At 41.0% G+C, this 22848-nt stretch overlaps 1 protein-coding gene across 1 annotated transcript in view; it reads right to left on the bottom strand.

Moving 5' to 3' along the window:
• CLSTN2 (calsyntenin 2) overlaps positions 1 to 22848 on the bottom strand; it is a 1123462-nt gene that overhangs the window by 4186 nt on the left and 1096428 nt on the right. The window contains exons 15-17 of the mRNA XM_030216144.1: positions 22122 to 22267; positions 16503 to 16605; positions 3796 to 3980 (exon numbers count right to left, since the gene is read on the bottom strand). Of these exons, the coding sequence (XP_030072004.1) occupies positions 3796 to 3980; positions 16503 to 16605; positions 22122 to 22267 (434 nt within the window). The remainder of the gene's footprint in view (positions 1 to 3795; positions 3981 to 16502; positions 16606 to 22121; positions 22268 to 22848) is intronic.

Raw genomic sequence — 22848 nt, 5'->3', positions numbered from 1 at the left:
AATTTATGTACTTGACTACCAGTTCCCTGGTCAGATCGTTTTCAACTAGAGTTTACTATGGATCTATGTTTTTCTAAATTCTCAGTACAGACACCTTCTCAGCTATTCCCAACAAGTGGTGAAATTCATGGAGGTTTTTGGTCAGAGATAACTTTATTTTCTAGGAGTCCACACCAAGGCTCATTAAAAATTCTTTTGGATACAACTGTAACTACAGTTTTGGATAAAATTGCACCTGTAACTATTAGGAAGGTTAGATCATCTAGAAAAGCTCCCTGGTTTTCGGATGAATTACATGTATTGAAACAGGGCTGTTGCTGTCTTGACAGGCAATAGCAGAAAACTAAGAAGCCAGGTCTATTTGAAAATAATCTTTTAAATAATATAAAATGAAAGTAGTTGAAGCTAAGAAATGCTGCTATTGTAAGTTAGTGGTCCATGGTAACCTTAGTAGTAAGAATCTGATTTCGCTTGTAAAAAGCATATAGCTTCTAATATTACTATTGACATTACTTGTAGTGGGAGACCTTCTGCACAAGATTTGACTGACTTTCTCAAATAAGGTTGTTCAGATTTGATTAGAAATGACACAGGTTAACTCTGTAACTGATAGTGTCCTTTTCAAGCTGGTCAAGTTCTAAATCAGGAATTTTTGTAGTTCAGATTTGGGATACGTTTTCAACTATCATATATGATGAGATTAGGACACTTTTATTGAAGTGTTCACATTCCCATTGTTTTCTTGATCACATTCCTGTTTCATTATTGTCTTCTATCCCGTTGGAAGTTATACAATGCTTCATCTAGCATTACTGATTTATTACAATCTGGTACAAAATACATAAGTAGTTCCATACTGGGACAGACTGAAGGTCCATCAAGCCCAGCATGCTTTTTCTAGCAGTGATCAATCAAGGGTCACAAGTACCTGGCAAGGTCCCAATACAGTACAATACATGTTATGCTGCTTATTATAGAAATAAGCAATTGATTTTCCCCAAGTCCATTTTAATAATGGTCTACGGACTTTTCCTTTAGGAAGTCATCCAAACCTTTTTTAAACCTTACTAAGCTAACCACTTTTACTACATTCTGTGGCAATGAATTCTGCAGTTTAATTACACATTGAGGGAAGAAAAGTTTTCTCTGTTTTAAATTTGCCACGTTCTAACTTCATTGCATGCCCCCTAGTCCTAGTATTTTTGAAAAGCATAAACAAGCGATTCACATCTACCCTTTCCACTTCACCCATTATTTTATAGATCTCTATCATATCTTCCCTCAGCCGTCTTTTCTCCAAGCTGAAGAGCTCTAGCCGCTGTAGTCTTTCCTCATATGGAAGTCGTCCCATCCCCTTTACCATTTTCATCACCCTTCTCTGTACCTTTTCTGATTCCACTATATCTTTTTTGAGATGTGGTGACCAGAACTGAACACAATATTCGAGGTGCATTGCACCATGGAGCAATACAAAGGCATTATAATGTCCTTATTTTGTTTTCCATTCCTTTCTTAATATCATCTAATATTCTATTTGCTTTCTTAGCCGCCGCAGCACACTGAGCAGAGGGTTTCAACGTATCATCAACGATGATGCCTACATCCCTTTCCCAGTCGGTGACTCCTAATATGGAACCTTGCATTACATAACTATAATTCGGTTTCCTCTTTCCCACATACATCACTTTCCACTTGCTCACATTAAATATCATCTACCATTTAGATGCTCAGTCTCATAAGGTCCTCTTGTAATTTTTCACAATCCTCCTGCGATTTAACAACTTTGAATAACTTTGTGTCATTAGCAAATTTAATTACCTCACTAGTTTCTCCCATCTCTAGATCATTTATAGGCCAAATAGTTTGTACTGGTCTACCGAAGGGATCTGGGTTAGATTTAACTTCTTCCAATTATCGCCCAGTAGCCAGTATTCCTATATTTACTAAGGTGATTGAATCTTATATTAGTAGACAATTTACCTGTTATTTGAATAGATTCTCTGGTTTACATCGATCACAATTTGGTTTCAGAGCTGCACGTAGTACAGCAACACTGTTTCTTGTGTTAACCACATATGTAAAGAAACAATTATGTAGAGGTAATCAAGTAATTTTCCTTCAATTTGACATATCTGCCACATTTTACATGGTAGATCATATCTTGTTGTTGGAATTCATCTCAGCTGATATTCAGTGTCACTGCCCAGTTAACTGCCACTGAGTTTCAACAGCAAGAGATATCACTGTGGTTTATATTGACCCCTTATTATTTATTTTAACAGTTTTAGAGCAGAATGCATAACCACCTACAGACAAAACTACAATAAGATATATAATTAAATTACCCTCTTTGGGGGGGGGGAGTTGTCAAGCTACATTAAGGCAATAATATGCTTTATTTGCCTCGTAATGCGACTTAAAGGGCACTAACACTGGTTGTCTAACCATAGTGCAGCAATATTTACATCACCACGGCTTTCACAGTAATAAGATGTAAAACATGCAAATGCAAGTAATGGAGCTCATTACTACCTAAATGCTATAATACAACTTACAGTGACCATGGGTACACACCGCAAGCCATGTTATAGTCCTAATATGATGGTATAACAACCCCAAACGCTGGGGTTATTATACTGCCCAGGATCATCAGGTCACCAAGCTACGGCTCAATGCTTTTTAAAGTGGCTGGAACCACAATGTAGAAGGCAGAGTTCTGCCCCTCCCCTAGCAAACTGCAGCTCCCTCTGGTCTCCCCCCAATCAAAGTGCCTCCCAAGCTGCATGAGCTCCCCTCTCCCCCTCCTAGTGGCTACCTTCTCCCTGGAAGTTGACTGTCTGTCATAAAATTTCCCCCCCTCCCCAGTCATGAGAACTCAAGGCTCCCCGGGCCTCCCTTAAGAAGAAATCCATGGTTTCTAGTGGTTGGCAGGAGCGATGGTGTTGGCTAGAATGTTGGCACCATCATCCAAAATGGCTCTGGTGACTTCTAGTGGCTGTCTCATGATTAAGGCCCATTGTTCTGTATGCTCTTGTATGCTGTATGTATGTTTTATGGGAGACAGCCAACTTCCAGGGGAAGGTTTGCTGCCTGGGGGGGGGGGGGGGGGGCTGTTGCAGCTGAGGAGCACTTTGATTGAGGTTCACAGAGGAAGCTGTGACTTGCCATAGGGTTGGCAGAAGGAGCTGTGACTTACTTGGTGGTGGGGGGTGGGGAGGCCTCTACTCTCTATGTTGCAGTACAGATCCTTTAAGAGACTGCCTAGGAGTATCGGACGTCAACTTAGAAGCCCGATAATCCTGAACACTGGTCTAATGCTGTTTGGGAGTTAACTCCAAGCAGTGTTATTCATGTACCACACTGGTTAACAACCAGCAGTACTGGGATACCACAGGTTGATGGTCCCATGATAAATCAAGGTCCAGTAAAAGCCTGCCTTTTACTGCGCCATAACTTCCCCCAATGTCACTTAACATGCACTGCTAAAGTATGATTCTACAAAGTGACTCCTCGTAGGCCAGTCAGCATCTAATGTTGAATGTGAAAGCATAGTACATTAGAACTTAACAGGTCTTAAAATTCCAGACCAAAAACGCAATACCACTTACACTGATCCTTCCTAACAATACCTTTTAAACTAGCTAGAAATGTATCGAATTGTTATCTGATTGCAAAGGAAATACATTTAAAGATGTTTTCTGTGAACCAAAGTGGTTATAATAGTGCTGAAATTTAAATTCTGGTTCAGACTATCTTGCTTCTAAATTATCTAGTGTGGCATGATGCCTTTGTTACCTCCATGGGGTTAACTGTAATAGTCAGAGCTGAGTCATCCCAATCCATTTCATTATCCTTGATGTCTTCATTCTCCTGTGTTGTGTGCTTATATGTTGCTCGGATTCTGAAGATTCCCAAAACAATGATGATTATGAGTATACTAATACAGATGACAATGACCACAGTAGCTGCGCCCGGGGCAACTGAAACAAAAATAAAAGTATATGTAATATACAATTTTGTTCTATAAACACAAAGGTCCTTTTTACCATGGTGCATGAATTAGCAGCTGCTGTTAGGGCACCTTGATACTTAGGGGGATATTTCTTATCAAGAACAAGTGTGCATTTTTTGTGTCATATTCACCTAAGGGTTGATAGCAAATAAAATGTCAGTTTGCATCATGGTTAGATTGCTAGTTTATTCAAGTATTGAATAAATGTGACTATCCAAAATTATAAAACCACTCTTCCATGATTGTATGACTGCCCTGTTATGTCAGTATTTGATCATGGAGCGGCAGGTGTGGCTCCAGCCGCCTTGTTGGCCAGAACAAATGGATCATATGGGTCTTTATCTGCCGTCATATATTATGTTACTATGTGAAGCTTTTTTTTTTTTGCATGCAATGCCTGTATTATGTGCACAATTTTTGACAACTTTTATAGAATCAGGGGGAAAATGCTCCTTGGAATTATATTCTGCACCATTTACAATCCTTATTAAAATAGTCCATCTTTTCAATCAAGTTTCTGTTTTGCACAGAATACAAAGTCTTCTCATCTTATCCTTATTACCAAACATTAACTCATCATCAGTTCTTTTAAGAGTTTTACCGAGGATGATTAATGTAAAGATATCCTTTAAAATAAAATGGCAGGAGTCGTTTAACTGTCCACAAGCATTTACAAATGGGGAGGGGGTTACCAAGTTCCCTCATCCCCCCTTACTTCAGAGGAAAAATGCCAAAAATGTTACCATTTTTCCTCTCACACAGTAAAAGGTCTCTCTTTTGAATGCTTTTTGATGCAGAATTAAACATCTTAGAAGTAGGTACCAAGTATGTGTGTATATGCCAGTATTTTAGTCTGTTATGCGCATATGTGAACACATATCCCCGGATTCTGTAAAAGGTGCCCACATTTATGTGCAATTCTGAGATGCACATGCAACTTAATTGGTTAGAGAGCTAATTTACAGCAATAATTGGGTAATATCAATTACTGATGTTAATTGGCACCAATTAGGATTTGCATGCACATCTGGTTGCACGCTATTCTATACCAGTGGACACCCAAATCCCCCTAATGTGCAACTCAAAAGGGGGCATGACCAAGAGCTCTATGGATTCTATGGGTTATAAATGTTATAAATAAACAAATAAATGGGCAGATCAGTGGCAGTCTGAAAATTTGCACACAGTGTTCTAGAAAACTGGGGATGTGCACCCAAACTGGGCACCTGGAATTACATCAGGTTTTAGCTGGCGTAAGTCCTCATGTCCAACGGTGGGTACAGGAATCATTGCTGCATGCAATTCTATAAACAGCGTTCATCCCAGAATAGTGCTGAGCGTGGAGTTTTCCCAGTGTCTAATTTTCGGCACCATTTACTCAACCCGGCCCATATTTCCCCGTATTCTATATAATGCACCTAGTGTTCTACGCTGAAATTCAAGCATATTCTATAACAATGCGTGTAACTTAATTGGCTTAATAAGCTAATCGGTATTAAAGCATTTAACAAGCAATAATGAGCACTATTTATTTATTACATTTGTACCCCGCGCTTTCCCGCTCATCGCAGGCTCAATGCGGCTTACATAGTAACAAGAGAATACAATTTGTAGTATCAGAATCAACAAAGGAGGTATGTGGTAGAACAAATGAACAAGGAGTAAATGGGATAAAAGAGGTATGAGAGAAAGGATAGGGATAGGTAAGGAAGTGGAGCAATAAAGAAGAGGTAGGGGAAGAGCATGGAGGATAAGAAGGTTGGTAGGAGGTAATTTGTGGGTCATTGTTGTTAATGATTAGATGAACCGGTAAATGGATGTGTTGATTATGTTTGCTTATGGTAGGTCAAGTCGTTCGGGTAAATCTGTTTGAATAGATGGGTTTTTAATAGTTTCCTAAAGGGAAGGTATTCACTAGTTGATCGAATGTATCTGGGTAGAGCATTCCAGAGTTGGGAGCCCAGGTAGGGGAAGTTAGATGCATGATATGTTTTGTACTTTAGTCCTTTGCAATTGGGAAGGTGAAGGTTAAGGTATGTTCATGAAGATGTTGATCTATTTCTGGATGGAAGATTTAATAGATTGACCATGTAACTTGGTGATACTCCATGGATGATCTTGTGAATTAGTGTGATGGCCTTAAAGTTGACTCATTCTCTAATGGGGAGCCAATGAAGTTTCATACGGAGGGGTGTTGCACTTTCAAATCTAGGCTTCCCATAAATAAGTCTAACTGCCGTGTTCTGGGCAGTTTGAAGTTTTTTCATGATTTGGGCCTTACATCCAACGAAGATACTATTACAGTAATTAGAATATATGCACACAACTCACTAAATGTATTCTGTAACGCACTGCGCCTAAATTTTAATGCGCGCAGGCAAAACTAGGCAAATTTATGGGAAGGGAAATGTGCCTAAATCTATGTGCTGGGATTTACGCCACGTTTTCGTTGGTGTAAATGAAAGCACATAGTTTTAGGTGGTAGGATAGCAACTAAGCATATACTATATCCTGCGCCTAAATCTAAGCGCCACTTATACAATATTCAGTTGGAAATGTTTTCCATGTGGATTTTATTAGGTATCATACAGAGAATCTGGCCCAATACTCATAAATACTAATCCAGCTATGCGCTATTCTATAAGCACATGCATATCTCTGATAGCTCATACTCTGTAGGTGGACATACGCATAAGCAGAGTATGGGTGTATAAATTGAGCAGGTTCAAAGAAAATATACTGAACATTCTGATGAACCACAAAAGTTTTACAAGGAAATCTAAGTTGGAAGGAGACTAGGTTGAGACATTCATAATTACCCTGACATTCATAATTACCCTCAGTGGAGGAGTGGCCTAGTGGTTAGGGTGGGGAACTGAGGAACTGAGTTCGATTCCCGGCACAGGCAGCTCCTTGTGACTCTGGGCAAGTCACTTAACCCTCCATTGCCCGCCGCATTGAGCCTGCCATGAGTGGGAAAGCGCTGGGTACAAATGTAACAAAAAAAAAAAAAAGACTGCTGAACACAGAGCCTTTAGTAAAATATATATAAGGATACTGGCAAATATATGTGTTCTTCCTGGAATGTACAGTGGAAACAGCTATTTTACAAAGATAAAAAGTACAGCATCAATTGGGGCTTTCCTTGTGTAAGAGCCAGTAAGTAAATTTGTAAATATGTTTTTTTTTTTACAGGAAGAAGGGAGCACCCATGTAAAGTGGAGGTATGCTTGATCCCTATGTAAGTCAATCAGGCAAAGGAAGAGTAGGGGAAGCTGGCTCTTTCCAAACAACGAGGAAGACATATATGTAATTAAGAGTCTTTATTACAAAGCATCAAATGACTTGAACTGCACGCACAATTTAATTAACAAGTCAATCAGCGCCTATAATTGGTACTCAACAACCAATTAGCGGCACTATTTGGCTTTAATTAGAATGTATGCACACATCCTTATAGGCATATTCTATAACACGGTGCACGTAAATTCTAATGTGCACTGCTGCATAGGGGGCATGGCCATGGGTGTAGAATGGGTGGATTGTGGGCGTTCCAAAAAACTGTGCACACTGTTATGGAATACACCCAATCTGCACCTAGGTTAGGCACAGGTATTTAGGCCTCGTTTTAGGTGGCCTAAATGGGTACACCTAAATTTTAGGCACAAGAATGGTACAATTGCATATTCTATAAAATGTGCCTAACTTTAGACATAAATTACAGAATCACGCTAACTATGTGGTTTTACGGTGCTGATTTTTAAAGCGCCGTATATAGAATTTCCCTCTATGTAAAGTGTCACATTCTAAAATTGATACTTACACATGTATGCAATCTACACTTGTAAGTGCTGGCATTTATGCATAGAAATGCTACACAAAGCTTCTAGAATGATCTCCACAATGAAGCTGATATACTGTGAATTTTTTCACAGACTGGGATCTATGTGCATTAAGATGCACAGAATGTCCCAAGAGACACCAGTGTTTTGGGATGTTTTACACTTTTCAGGTTAGGGTCAGTTAGAAAAAAATTGCAAACTAACCTCATCATATAGGGGACCTTTTATTAAAGGGCTTTAAGCCCAAATTTATTTATGTATTTATTTATTGGGATTTATAAACCATCTTTATGTAGAGATTCACCCAAGACGCCTAATGTGCTCTTAGAATGGGAAAAATAGGCTACTACAAAATGTGTTAAGGCATTTTATGATATTTTGCCTGTTAGCATGTGACAGCTATTTCTAAAAAATAAGCTTTTTGGAGTGGGCATGCCATGGATAGAGAATGGGCATGAAAGCGTTAACCAGCTAGGGCTGGATTCTATATAAGGCATGGTGTAGTACACATTGTGCGTGCAGCCAATTTACGCACACTACTCAATTAACAAGCCAACCAGTGATAATTGGCTGATAATAACCAACTATCATAATTAATTGGCAATAATTGGACTTTATGCGTGCTTCTTTGTAAAAAAAAAGGTGTGCGTAAATTCCAACTTACATAGCTGAAAAGGGTGCAGCCATGGAAAGAGTAGAGCCTCAATCAAATTTACATGCATTGTTATAGAATTCGGGGGGGGGGGGGGGGGGGGAACATGTGTACATTTAGACGCAGGTATTTACACCAGATTTTCAGTGGTGTAAATGGCCACAGCTAAATGTACAACAAAATTTTCCACAATCAAAAATACGTACGTTTAGCATAAAGTGTCAGTCATCACAAAATTGCCTTAAGCTGGGAAGGAAAAAGGCCTCAAAGAGCTCCAGGATATAACAAGTCCTATAGAGCAAAACAGATAATTCAGATCAACTCTTCATCGTTGGCCACCAAAAAACCTCGAGTGAGGCAATGTGAGGAGAACGCATGACTGCTTCAAAAGTTGCCCTGTCACCAAGACCCTGAAGCAGCGAGAGCGCGAAACGCTGGCCATCGTCGGCTTGGGGACGTCTAAAGGGTGTAAACAGCTCGGCACAGCAGGAGATTCCAGTGCTGTCAACAAGTACCATTGAAAAGATAAGTGCTGGTACTTTATTAACCGATTGTACGGCATATTGTTGCAGTTCGTCAATTGCAGTTTTTTGGCTCCAGCTTGTATTGTAGTAACTCATTAGCACCATGAGTATGTTCAAGTAAAGAAAGATGAACAATGAAAAAATTTAAATAAAGACTAGGAACTCTTTATGGTCAATCAACTCAGTGTAATTCTGGAAGGTTTTTTGGCGGCCAGTGATGAAGAGTTGATCTGAATGTTTAGCTCTATAGGACTTGTTATATCTTGGAGCTCTTTGAGGCCTTTTTCCTTCCCAGCTTAACGCAATTTTGTGATGACTGACACTTTATGCTAAACGTACATATTTTTGATTGTGGAAAATTTTGTTGTATATTTTAGTGATTAACTATTTCCACACCCAGTTTGAATATTTTTTTAGCACACCTAAATGTACGCATGTTCCCCGGCCTATGCACTATTCTATAAACTGAGTCTTACTGTAGATGCACTTTATAGAATAGTGTTATGCGTGTTATTCTAATACACCTACATTTTAGACACCATTTACGGAACCTGGCTCCTAGTGTGTTTGAACTAGCATGCACTAACTGGCTAATGTGGAGTTAACATGGGAGCACTTTCCCCTGGATTCTAAATAGCATGCCTAGAGTTAATCTAGGCGTATTTTATAACTCCGCACTTAGATTAATTGTTTTAACAAGCTGTTAAACATTGTGAAAAGCTCTTAACAAGCAATAAAGAGCAATAATTTACACGCATACATTGCTAAGCGTATTCTGTAATGTACTGCGCCTAAATTCTAATGTGTGCAGGCAAAAAGGGGCATGCTTAGGGGGTGTTGAAATGGGTGTTTCGTGGGCATTCCAAAATCTATGTGTGTTTTTATAAAATATGGGCCAGTGTGTGTAAATCTACATGCAGGGATTTACACCAGCTTTTTGTTGGCATAAATGGATGTGCGTAGATTCAGTCGCATTAACTACGCCGAAGCGTATTCTAAATACTGTGTGTAGATTTACGTACGGTATTTAGAATATGCTTAAGCATAATTACCTTGTGTGCATTAATTTTAGGCACCATATATAGAATCAGGCCCTAAGCGCCTCCTAAATAGGGTGCAGTAAGTGTGCCCACATTAACTTTTTAGAGGTAATGCACACTAATGTGAACATTAGTGCACAACCTGAAAAAATAATATTAAAACATTGGGCTGTGTTAAATCTGGGATTAGCATGTGGGAAAGTCCCGCATTAGGATGTGTTAAGCCCAGATTTCAGAGCACTTTAGTTAAAGGGCCCTATAGTTTGCTATGCATAAATGTTTAGGAAAGGTCTGTGTTAATGAGCTGCTGCAACACAATAAGACGCAAAGCAGCTCTTTAACTCAGAATTTAGTTGGAACTGGCATGCAAAAATGTCTTCCTGGGTCATTTTTCACAAAAAAAGATAGCTACTTCTCCAGAGGTGTACGTAATGTTTTTCAGTCATCCTGGAAGTCCATGTGCTAGCAAACCTGCATGCAAATGAAGTCAACAACCTATGGGATATCCCAGGGGTTAGTTCATCAGCATCAATATCATTTATAGATTCATGTTCCGAATCATGAATTTCAAATGAAAAATTACAGTGGCTCTGGCATTATCACAAGTTCCCTGAGAATCTTTGGATACAGTTCATCAAATCCTGAATTACTGCTCAAACACAAGTGAAAAAATGCTTCTTAAAATACTTCTTCAGATACCTTCAGATGTCCCATCTCAACCTTTCCTATTTGAGAATTTATAAATCATACCATTTGATTTTGATATACTGCCTTCTTTTTGTTAAACATCGATATAGCATACATATTCACCAGATTATTTAAATCTGACAAAATTCCCGACAATGTGAATTTTTGAACATATTTTTTTTCTGAAATGTTTGTTTCAGCATGAAACAGGTATTTTTCAAATGTTTCTTGGAATATAAATATGAAAATAGTACAAGGGAAAGGTTAGATTCATAAAGATATATAATAGAGAAGGGGCTGACTGACCATTCGGTCAACCGGGCAGTGCCTGAGGGCCTAGAGGCTCTCCTCCCCCCGCTGGCGCTGCACACTACAGCTCCCTGAGCCTGAGAGAGCTCTCCTTGATCCCACCTTGAAGGGTGGTCTAGTGGCCTCTGTGGGGGCAGGAAAGAGCAACACTCTTTCTTGCTCGCTGCCACTATTCTGCTCGGCACTGCGCTGTCATGTTTTAAAATTGGCTGCCAAGACGCCCTGCGGCAATCTTGCGAGACTGTTGAGGCCCCGTGAGACTACTGCGGGAAGTTTTGGCAGCCATTTTGAAAATACAGCGGCGCCAGGCAGAATAGCGGTAGTGGGCAGAAAAGAGTGGGGTTCTTTCCTACCCCTGAAGTCACTAGATCACCAGAGCCCTTCAAGGTAGGACCGGGAAGGGCCCACTGAGGCTTGGGGGACTGTAGTGTGCGGGAGGGAGGCGGCAGCTGCGGCAGTAAGGAGGGGCTATAATGTGTGGGGGAGGTGGCGGTAAGGAGGGGCTGTAATATGTGGAGGAGGCGGCAGCTGCGGCGGTGTGGGGGGGCAGTGGCCAGGGGAACCAATAACCTTTACTGCCCGGGGGCCCAGATCACTGTCAGTCCACCCCTGTAATAGAGACGTGCTCTAAGACAAGTGATCATATTCTAAAATTAACCTTTATAAACAAAGTTATTTTCAGTTGATGGCACAAAATATCAAAGAAATAGAACAATAGATCATCAACAATACTCTTCAGAATATATCTTAAAGCACTGGTACTCAGTCAATGAAAACGTAGATGGTGCAGCATGTTTCTATTATTTCCTGATCCATCCCACTCATTTCCCTCTGCATTCCTTCCACCATTCCCCCCTGTATCTCTACCATTGCCCCATCCCCGTCTTAAACTAGTCCCTTTCTTATGCTTTCTCTTTCTCCTCTATCATCCTGGCCCACTGAACTCCTGGATTCTTCTCCCATCTCCTCTCACTACTCAGAATGCCCCATTCTTAGTCCAGGGCGAGCAGACTATCAGCTCTGGGTGCAGTCTTTTCTCACAATATTTACAAGGTATCTTCCTTCAACATGCTGGTTAAGCTCTAGCCATTGCAGTACTAACTCCACCTGTTACTTTCATAAGCAGCTCTTGGTTTCCACTCAGGCAGGAACGCTTGTTGCAACAGCTTGCTATCAGCAGTTCTTCTGTGCTTCCTCAAGCCTCTTCAGTATTCTTGTGCTTCTGTATTCTGCTTCGCTCAAATGGGCAGCAATTTTATAAGCTGAGCTCTAATGTCCAGGTCTATACTGTGTACTCTTTTCATTTAATTTATCTTATATTTATATATTGTTGTATCCTGAAACTCGAAATAACTTACCACAAAAACATACATATTAAATTACACATATATAAAAACACGGATGACATCCTTCCTCTCTTGCATTAAACCCAATTACCTCACTAATATCCCAAATGAGTTTAAAGCCATCCTTTCCTCCTCACCAATGGTTCCTTTTACTAAGTTGCACTAATGGATTTAGTGGGTGCTAAATGCTACGGGCTTCTTAGCATTTAGCTTGCACTAAATCCATTAGCACACCTTAGTAAAAGGAGCCTTAAATCTATTATTTCTATCCATTGATGATTCCTAGATTAATATTGTCTTCTAAGATTAATCAGAACCAAAGGCTTAAACAAATAAGTTTAACATCTTCGTAAATATTTATGTTTATTCAGGGATTTCATTAATTATCAAATTATGGACAAACCCAAATCTAAGTGATTTACAAAAAAATAAAAGAACAAAGAAATAATGCCAAAATAAGATAGGACAGAACACAAATAAATACTCAAGAGCATATCATACCTAACCATAGAAGTGTATAATGAAACTGGTAAGGCATTTAAAAAAAAAAAGACTTGTCCATAGTAACACTTTGCATTTTTACTAAGTTTGAGCACCAAAACTGAGGGCACAATCTATGTGTTCCATTAATCACAAATATACAGAAGAATTTATGAATTTTAAAATAATCATTAGCTTTCCAGCTTTTCCTCCAGCAATGTACAAAAAAGCACACATAGATTATATGATTGGTAGTCAGTGCGGAGTGGCATTTTCAATATGTCGTCTAAATTTGATTTTGGACGATTTGCTAAAAATGTCCAAAAATCCAGTAGCCATGGCCATTTTCAAGCCAGAAAAACATCCAACATTTTGTTTCAAAAATGATCATTTGCTAGATGTTTTTATGCTCAGTGCATCTATCTTTTAGGACCATTAGATATAAATAGGATGGAGTCAGTCCAGAGGGTGGCTACTAAAATGGTTAGTGGTCTTCGTCATAAAGCATATGGGGACATACTTAAAGATCTCAATATGTATACATTGGAAGAAAGGCGGGAGAGGGGAGATATGATAGAGACACTGAAATACCTATATGGCCATAAATGCATAGGAGTCGAGTCTCTTTCAACACAAAGTAAGTTCTAGAACAAGGGGGCAAAGGATGAAGGTGAAAGGGGATAGACTCAGAAGGAACCTGAGGAAATATTTCTTCACGGAAAGGGTGGTGAATTCATGGAACAGACTTCCAGTGGAAGTGGCGGAGATGTATTCAAGATAGCTTGGGACACATACACAGGATCTTTAAGGCAGTGATAGGGAGAGTAGACGGCATGGATGGGCAGACTGGATAGGTCATATGGAGAGGCATAATCGAACAGGACACCCAAGCTTTCATGACGGCGTCCTCGCAGGACGGCCCCACAAAGGGACGAGGAAACCTGTATTATCGAAACAAGATGAGCGTCCATCTTTCGTTTTGAAAATACGGTCGGAGACGTCCAAATCTCAAGATTTAGGTCGAACTTAGAGATGGTTGACTTAAATGTTGAGATGGTCGACCTTAAGAGATGGTTGTCCCCGGTTTTCGGCCATAATGGAAACCGTGGACACCCATCTAAAAAACGACCAAATCCAAGCCCTTTGGTCGTGGGAGGAGCCAGAATTCATAGTGCACTGGTCCCCCTGACATGCCAGGATACCAACTGTGCACCATAGGGGGCACTGCATTGGACTTCACAAATTGCTCCCAGGTGCATAGCTCCCTTACCTTGGGTGTTGAGCCCCCCCAACCTCCCCCCCCCAACCCCACTCCCCACAACTGTACACCACTACCATAGCCCTAAGGGGTGAAGGGAGGCACCTGCATGTGGGTACAGTGGGTTTCGGAGAGCTCACATTTACCACCACAAGTGTAACAGGTAGGGGGGGGGGCGTGAGCCTGGGTCCGCCTGCCTGAAGTGAACTGCACTCACTAAAACTGCTCAAGGGACCTGCATCCTGCTGTCATGGAGTGGGTATGACATTTCAGGCTGGCATAGAGGCTGTGTAAAATTTTTTAAAGTTTTTTTTAAATTGGGAGGGGGTTGGTGGCGACTGAGGGAGTAAGGGGAGGTCATCCCCGATTCCCTCCGGTGGTCTTCTGGTCAGTCTGGGGACCTTTTCACGGCTTGGTCGCAAGAAAAAATGGACCAAGTAAAGTCGGCCAAGTGCTCATCAGGGATGCACTTCTTTTTTCCATTATCGGCCGAGGACGCCCATCTCTTAATCATGCCGCAGTCCCGCCTTCACTACGTTGCCGACATAACCCCGTGAACTTTGGTCATCCCCGTGACGGGAAGCAGTTGAGGACGCCCAAAATCAGCTTTCAATTATGCAGATTTGGGCAACCCTGAGAGAAGGACGCCCATCTCCCGATTTGAGTCGGAAGATGGGCGCCCTTCTCTTTTGAAAATAAGCCTGATGGTCTTTGCCTATATTTTTCTATGTTTTAGAACAAAAATAAAGATGTCTGGTAAGATGCCAACTACTCTGAAGTAGGTCAGTAACTTCTTATAGGCCTTATCTAGCAAATATTATTGAGCAGTTCTCGCCCAATGCAACCCTTTTTAGATGTGGTAGATAGACAACAGTCTGGATTTTGGTAGGATCATGGGTCTTTAAGAACAGTTATTTTTACTAGCTTATATTTACTAGGAATTATTACATATGGTATAGCTATTAGGTTTAGGAACCTAATACCCCAGGATACAATGCTTTTTTAAAAAAAAATTCTGTCAACATTTTGAATGTTTGATGATGAGTATGTGTTATGATTCTGCCGGTTTGGCTGAGGGGGAGGGGGAACGTCTCTTCTGATTGGCTGCCAGGGGTTGTGCTGACGTCAGGGGATAGTACTTTAGCCTGCAGCTGAAGAGTTTCTCTGCTTTTGCGTTACTTATCTGGTGGTAACAGGAAAGCCTGATAGGTTTCTCTCAGAACGTGCTCTAGGTTCTGACAGGGATCTGTGTTGATTTAGAGTATTCTTTTCCTTCCCTCTGGGTTAGCTGCTGCTGTGTGTGTGTGTGTGTGTGTGTGTGTGCGTAGCTCTGTAATCAGGGTCAGCTGCTCGTTTGTTTAGTGGGGGCTGGGCATTGCTCAGCCTCCGGGGCTCTGGGCTGAGTGAGAGGTTCTCCTTTGTTTGTTTGTTTTAAGGATTTCTCTTCCCAGTGTCCTGGCCTGCTGGCTCAGTGAGTTTAACCCTTTGTGTACTGTGTGTATTGTATTCCTGCCTCTGCCAGTGTGTTTGTTTGGATGGGCCCCACTCCCTCTTGGGAGGGGAAGCATTCTCTCTGATTGTTTGTTGATTTATGGCACTCTCTCTCTGCTGGCTCTACAAGCTTAACCCTTTATGTTCTGTGTGCCTCTGTCTACAGTGGGTTTGAGGCAAAGGCTTTCTGCCTTCCTTTGTGTTTGGTTCCTCTGGCTTCTGCCTGGGGCTCCTACCCTGGTGGGGAGGGGGTTGCTGTGTTAGTTCCCCTGTCCTGCGCTAGTCCCCTGCGTGGGCATGGCCCGCTCTGGTTCTTTGTTTCCCCCTCTGCCCTATTGCTGGTGTTCAGCGCGTGTCTGGCATCTTGGGGCCCTCTGGGTTCTTTCACCCCTCCCTGTGTGTGATTGGGTTCCAGTTCAGCCGTGAGGCTCGCACGAGTGGCTCTGTCTGCGTGGGTTCCGGTTCGGCCGCGAGGCCCGCCTGTATGCCTATTTCCCTTCTTCCTGAGGGACTGGGGGGAGGGGTAGCTTAGGGGGTATTGTGTAGCTGGGGTGTGCGGTGGTGGGTCGATCTCCCCTTGGCCTGGGTCGGCGCCCTGCTGGCCTCGGCCAGGGCCCAAGGGCTCACGACCAACCCAACGGATTACAGTATGCTGTTAATCAGCATTTAATAGCAGCATCATGTCCATTAAGAATAGGTATGACATTGTATAGTATCTCATCCAGTATAGTATTGCTTGATGGTTACATTGCTGTTGTATGTGTGTTGCTCTAAAACTCATTCTGACACATTTGTAAACAGTTTACACTTAAATGTATTTTTTGCTTAATGCCATCTTATAAGAAATATTAATATCCAAACCTGAGATTTTAGAAGCTGGTTCATGTATGGACTGCAGAAATTGTTGCTGAACAGCCATATGATTTATATGTTCCATGAAATTAGAGCTATGTAGAATATTCACCTAGGAAAAGTAAAAGAAAAAGATGTCTGATTACCATGCATTAATTTTATAAACATGAAACATTAAAAATGACACATGAGATGATCTACGCTACTCGAACCTGGATAATGTAGTTTGGGTGTCAAGATATTTTGCTGCACTGTTATACAGGGTTTATAAACAATATAAAAGGTATTACAAACATACTGCCTTTCCTTCAACTTTCAAATCTACAGTCCCTTACTCATAAATGGCAAGTGGAATAGTACCAGATCACTTTTACAAATCCTTCAAGAATTCCGCGGGGATAATTCATTTATTTTCCACTTACTATATACTTTTTCAACATTGTGAGGTCTATTTATTAAGCTGTGTTACAGCGATAGTGAGTGTCAAAGAGCAATTAATGCACATGAAAACCATGCAATGCATATTAATTGTGCCTGATGCATGCAGTTTCACCATAATAAACACAATCTGGCTTGTATGTTAAAAATAATGAGCTGTGTCATATGCAAATGCATACAGAATAACTCATTGTTCAACAAAATAACACAGCTTGTGACATTAACTTTCCTTCTTTGAAGAATCAAACCATTAAATCATGACCCAATACTCCCAGAAAGCAACCTAAAGAGACCAGTGCTTAGTGAAACCCACACTCCCAGATTTATTTGGAATGTAATGCCCTCCTGGTTATCACATTCCCAACCCCCCTAATCCATTTGTCATGTAAACTCCTCCCTGAATCAACTCTCACCTTTAGATCTATTGGTGATGGGGCAAGACTGATACCTGGTGCTCCTGTTCTAAGGACACCCTTACTCAAAATTGTAGGCTGAACCCCTAGCAGCTGCAATTTGAGACTACTAGGGAGCTAAAGCTGCTATTTTGAGTGTTGTTGCCACTTCATGGATCCCCAGAAGGTGCTGGGGATTTAAGGAAATTCTGAGAAAAGTTTCATTACAAGTAGATCAGGGGTTTCAGGAACTTTGTATTAGAAATTTATTTGGGGGGGGGGGGGGGTGGAGATAGATGCTGAAATAATGAATTGGAAATGGTCTGCAAGTTTATTGTTAATTAAAAGCCCCTGACAAAACATTGAAGTGAAATGGCAGTGGTTAGAAAAATTCTCTGAGTTTATTTATTTATTTTCAAGGTGCTTGATTTACCACACAGGGTCCAAACTTGGCAACTGTGCAATTTACCATTAAAAAAAACAACAACAGTGACTGAAATAAGTACAGCTCTCTGCACCATGGACCAAATTCTATTAACAGTGCTGAAAAATCAGCACCGAAAAAATAACATGCTAAGTGCTATTCTATAAACAGCATTGAAATTTAGGCACCATTTATAGAATACGCTTACCCCCGGATTCTATATAGTGTGCCTAGCATTCAGTGCTGAAATCCACGTGCATTCCATAACTACGCATGCAACTTAATTGGCATAACAAGCCAATCAGTGTTGCTAACAGCACTTGACAAGTAATAATGAGCACTAATTGGCATCAGAATTTACACACACATCTCCCTAAGTGTATTCTGTAATGTACTGCGCGCAGGCAAAAAGGGTCATGGTTATGGGCAGGGAAATGGGCGTTTCGTGGGTGTTCCAGAATTTACACATGTTGCTATAGAATATGACCCTCTGTGCGTACAACTCACGTTTTCTTTGATCTAAATGGATGCACATAGTTTTAGGCACTAGGATATTAACTAAGGATATTCTATATAACTTGTCTACATTTAGGCACTGCTTATAGAATATGCTTAGATAAAAAATTTGCACGGAAAACATTTCTAAGTGCCATGTATAGAATCGGGCCTTTAGGAGGACATTCTATATAAGGCGTCTAAGAAAACTGGTGCTGAAATCAATGCCGACTAAGCATCTCTCTATATAAAAAGCAACACCAACGTTCTATGAAGCCTCCAGCCGGAAGTGTGAAGGGGGCGAGATATCCGGTTTCCCTATGAGTGTCTGCCCCGCCCTCTCTGTAACACAGTCAGTGAAGGAAAACAGCAGAGCACGAAATCAAATCGCTGGCTCTGTAACAGTGAAGGACTCAGAGGGGGGAGGGGAGAGAGTCCAGAGGGCAGGACACACACACTCCCACATGCACACAGAAGAAAACATTGCTAGCCCCCGTTTCATTTGCATCAGAAACGGGGCTTTTTTACTAGTATTCTATAATCAGCACCTAGATTTAGACTCCGATTATATGCTTAGTTGATATTTCAGTGCCGAAATCTGTGTGCATCCATTTACACCAACAAAAATCTGGTGTAAATCTCAGCACGTAGATTTAGGCGCACTGGGCCATATTCTGTAACTAGGTGCTGAAATTTTGGAATGTCCATGGAACTCCCATTTCTCTGCCATAACCATGTGTTAGAAGTTCGGCACACATCTTTACAGAACATGCTTAGCGAGTTTTGTGCTTAAATTCTAATCACTGTCAATTAGTTCTCACTATTGCTTGTTAAGTGCTGTTATCAGCACTCATTAGCTTGTTAAACCAATTAAGTTACACGTGGTGTTATGGAATCCATGCCAATTTCAGTGCCTACATCTAAGCGCACTATATAGAATATGGGGGTTAGCGCCTAACTAACTTTTATGTGAGGATTTACACCAATTCGCTCACATAAATTCTAGGAATGCCCCTGATCTGCCCATGACCCTCCCATGGCCGCACCCCTTTTTCAGAGCCACGTTTAAAATTTATGCGCAGATCTGCGTGACTAAAAATGCACATGTAAATTTCAATTAAGGCCAATTAGTGCCAATAATTATTAGCACATGATTATTGGTGCTAATTGGCTCATTATTCAATTAAATTGCACACACAAATTGAGTGTGCATCTAAATTTGCACGCACAATTATAAGCACCATTTATAGAATTTGAGGACATATGTGGGGCACTGCAAGGCTTCTGAGATCTTTTTCCTCCTTAAATTTAACATTTATTTTAACAGTTGGTGACACAAAATCATGATATTTCCAGCTTCTTGCTGACATTTTATGGTTAGATAACCTGGATATGGTTTCCCTATCATTGGGTTTCAGCACTGTGATTTGGATATTCACAATAACTGAACAAATCTATCATTTACATAGTTATCAATGTGTGCTACTTTTAAGATATCTTGCTTTACCACTAACTCATGCTATTTTAACACAGGTCTCATTTTATTCTATGAGACCTTGTGACTCATAATTGGGGTTAACACTAAAATAACACATCTTAACAGTAGCCCACATTGAACCATCCTCCCCCCATATACAGCTACTACATGGCCATAAATCAAATGTTTTATACAAGAACATTTTCATTTTCTATTTAGATACTATAGTGGGGAATAGACCGCATTCTACTCTTGCAGTTTTTCACAGTAATTTGTCTATGGCACAGCTTTATTAATGTGATCATAATAGCCCTACCAGGGAAGGCAATTCAAAGGATTAGTGTAGTCACAGCTGTACCAGTACTGATCAATGTAATGTTTAAAATTCACTCACGAAGAGGGTAATTGTCAAAGTGATTAGCGTAAAAAAAAGCACCTTCACTGCCTTAATCAGCTGTCTGAAAATTTCTCTCAATGTGGCTAAAGCTTTTGTTTTGTTTTTGAGGTACATATTTTTAGCTATACTGCTGCATTTTAGCCATTTCAGCTGCTTTTGTGGGACAATTTTATAAAGACATAGGGATCAACGTGTCTTTATAAAATAGACTTATAACAGAACATACTTTCCCTCTTAACCTAAGTGATCTGTTAAAAATTACTCTCGTTGTGAGGCGCTGTTTCCTACAGGTATGCATAGGTCAGGGGGAGAAAAATAAGCATACACTGCAATTTCATATCTACAAGAACAATTCATAACGGGTTTTAAGGTCCGTCGCCGTATTGGCATGGATGGCTTATAACGCATTAATTTTTCGAATTAGATAACATGGCGTGGCCGGCCACAACGGGGCTCGAAGGTCCGTTGCCGTATAGCGCGTAACTGTCGGCCAAGTATTATTGGCCGGCCATCACCGCATCTTAATGTGCGGTGTGCCGCTGAGGCAGGAGAAGAGCAAAAATGATGTACCATTAAAGGTGTTTTCGTCTCCCTGAGATCGTTTGCGCCTCGGTTCAGTGCTGTGCACAAGGTCTTCCGAGTCATGCCTCAGTGCTGTGCTATGCACTGCGGATTGTGAGCACTGCGTGGCCGGCCAAAAATGGCAACCGCACTGTGGCAAGCCCATCTGCCATGCGCCATGGGCGGCGTATGTGGGACTCTAGCCTAGTGCTCGTAATCCCGTGAGATAGGCGGCTAACCCGAGATGGCCGGCCATCCTGGAAAAGCTAAACGGGGGTCAGCAGGAGAAAGCTAAAATGCCTTGCAGCCACACAAAGTTTTAAATGTCTACATACCTTAAAAATTGTTCTCAATTCGCTGGAATATCGTGCTCTGCTGTAAGAGCTTCTTTGGCTGTACTCTGCACGAGCTTTGCCCAGGGCAGACACAAAACATGTGCCTGTAAAAATTTCAGGAGTTGCTGCCCAGAGTTGCTCTTCTCCTGCCTCCAAATTCAAAAGGACTTCCTGTGCAGTTCGAATTCCTCTCTTCTCCTCCCTGGCTCTTCCGCTTCTTTCCTGCCCCCTCCCCTTGCTACCCCTTGTTTCCCTCCCACTACTACCTCTGCTCTCTAGCTGGCCCTCCCTGTACCCTCCCCCACACTTCTGTCTTCGCTGGCCTTCAGCCTGGTTGTGGTCGGCCCCCCCTTTAATGGGTGTGCCTGGTTCTTTCTATCCACAGAAAAAGTAGATGCAAGTATAACTGCACATACTTTGCACCCATGTCAGACTGAAAAATGAAATTCCTTATGTACCTTCCCCTTTGAAAAATGTTGCTAAGGCCACAGCAGAAAAGGTTGCATGAGGTTTGCACCAGTATAGACAGCTTGAAAAATTAACCCCCAAATCACCCTGATCAAGAAGGTGCTGAGTATAAAATTAGCAAGATGTACAGTACAACAGGAATACAAGAACTGAAAGAATACAGTAGAAACTCTGAAGTACCACTGTGATGCAAGATTTTTCACTCACTGGCACTTGTACAATATAAAGTTTTAGAGCAGGGGTGTCCAATCTTGGTCCTCAAGGGCTGCAGTCCAGTCAGGTTTTCAGGATTTCCCCAATGAATAAACATGAGATCTGTTTGCATTCACTGCCTCCATTGTATGCAAATAGATCTCACGCATATTCATTATGGAAATCCTGAAAACCCAATCTGGCGAAAGCTGAGGTTGGACTCCCCTATTCTAGAGTAAAAGGAAAGTGAGCTAAAGCCTATATTGATACAGGCTTAACTTTTTAAGGTAGAAAGAAATCCAACCGGCATCTTTGCTTATATAAGTTCACCTGCAACATTTTCTTATTCTGAGCCAGAGAATCCATAGAGCCATGAGAGGACAATTTTCCTCACTTCCTCTTTTAATGTACCATAATTTGAAAGTTAAACACATCTGCATAGTACTGACCTCCAAGTTAAACTCATTACTAGTGTATCGCCCATTGAGTTCTGAACACTTGATCATAAACTTTCTTTCAGAGCTAGAGGCAGTATGCCAATTGCGGTACCGAACTTGGCGAAGGACTTGCTCATAGTTTCTCATTGATTCTACACCTGGATCAAGAGATTAATGAGAGAGTGTGACAGAAGTAATCTAATTACAGTATTTATAAGCAATTAAATATTGTAAAGTACAGTAAAATATACATACAATAAATGGGATGAACAATTTGACAGTACACAATGGAACCTTGTTACACTGAATTTTCTGAAGTTATGTTTTGACTGCAACATGATTCAGTAGAATGAACTACCTATTTTCTATTTTTAGTTGAGAGTAGCAACATATGCAATAAGGCAGTGGTTCCCAAACCTGATCCTGGAGGCACCCCTGTCAGTCAGGTTTTCAGGATACCCACAATGAATATTCATGAGATAGATTTGCATACAGTGGAGGCAGTGTATGCAAATTTCTCTCATGAATATTCATTGTGGGTATCCTGAAAACCTGACTGGCTGGGGTGCCTCCAGGACCAGGTTTGGGAACCACTGCAATAAGGGATAAAAAGTTGAAATTCCAGTGAGTTTATATTGAACCAGAACACTATGGAGGAAAATTCGAGAAATGGTGCTGAAATTTAGGCACCAGGATGATGTGTGGCGAGCATTAATTCTAAAACAGCAGTTCTGCATGG

Source organism: Microcaecilia unicolor, chromosome 10, assembly GCF_901765095.1.
Source record: "Microcaecilia unicolor chromosome 10, aMicUni1.1, whole genome shotgun sequence".
Lineage (NCBI taxonomy): Eukaryota > Metazoa > Chordata > Amphibia > Gymnophiona > Siphonopidae > Microcaecilia > Microcaecilia unicolor.
The sequence above is the reverse complement of the archived record's forward strand: the minus strand, read 5'-3'. Positions and strand labels throughout refer to the sequence as shown.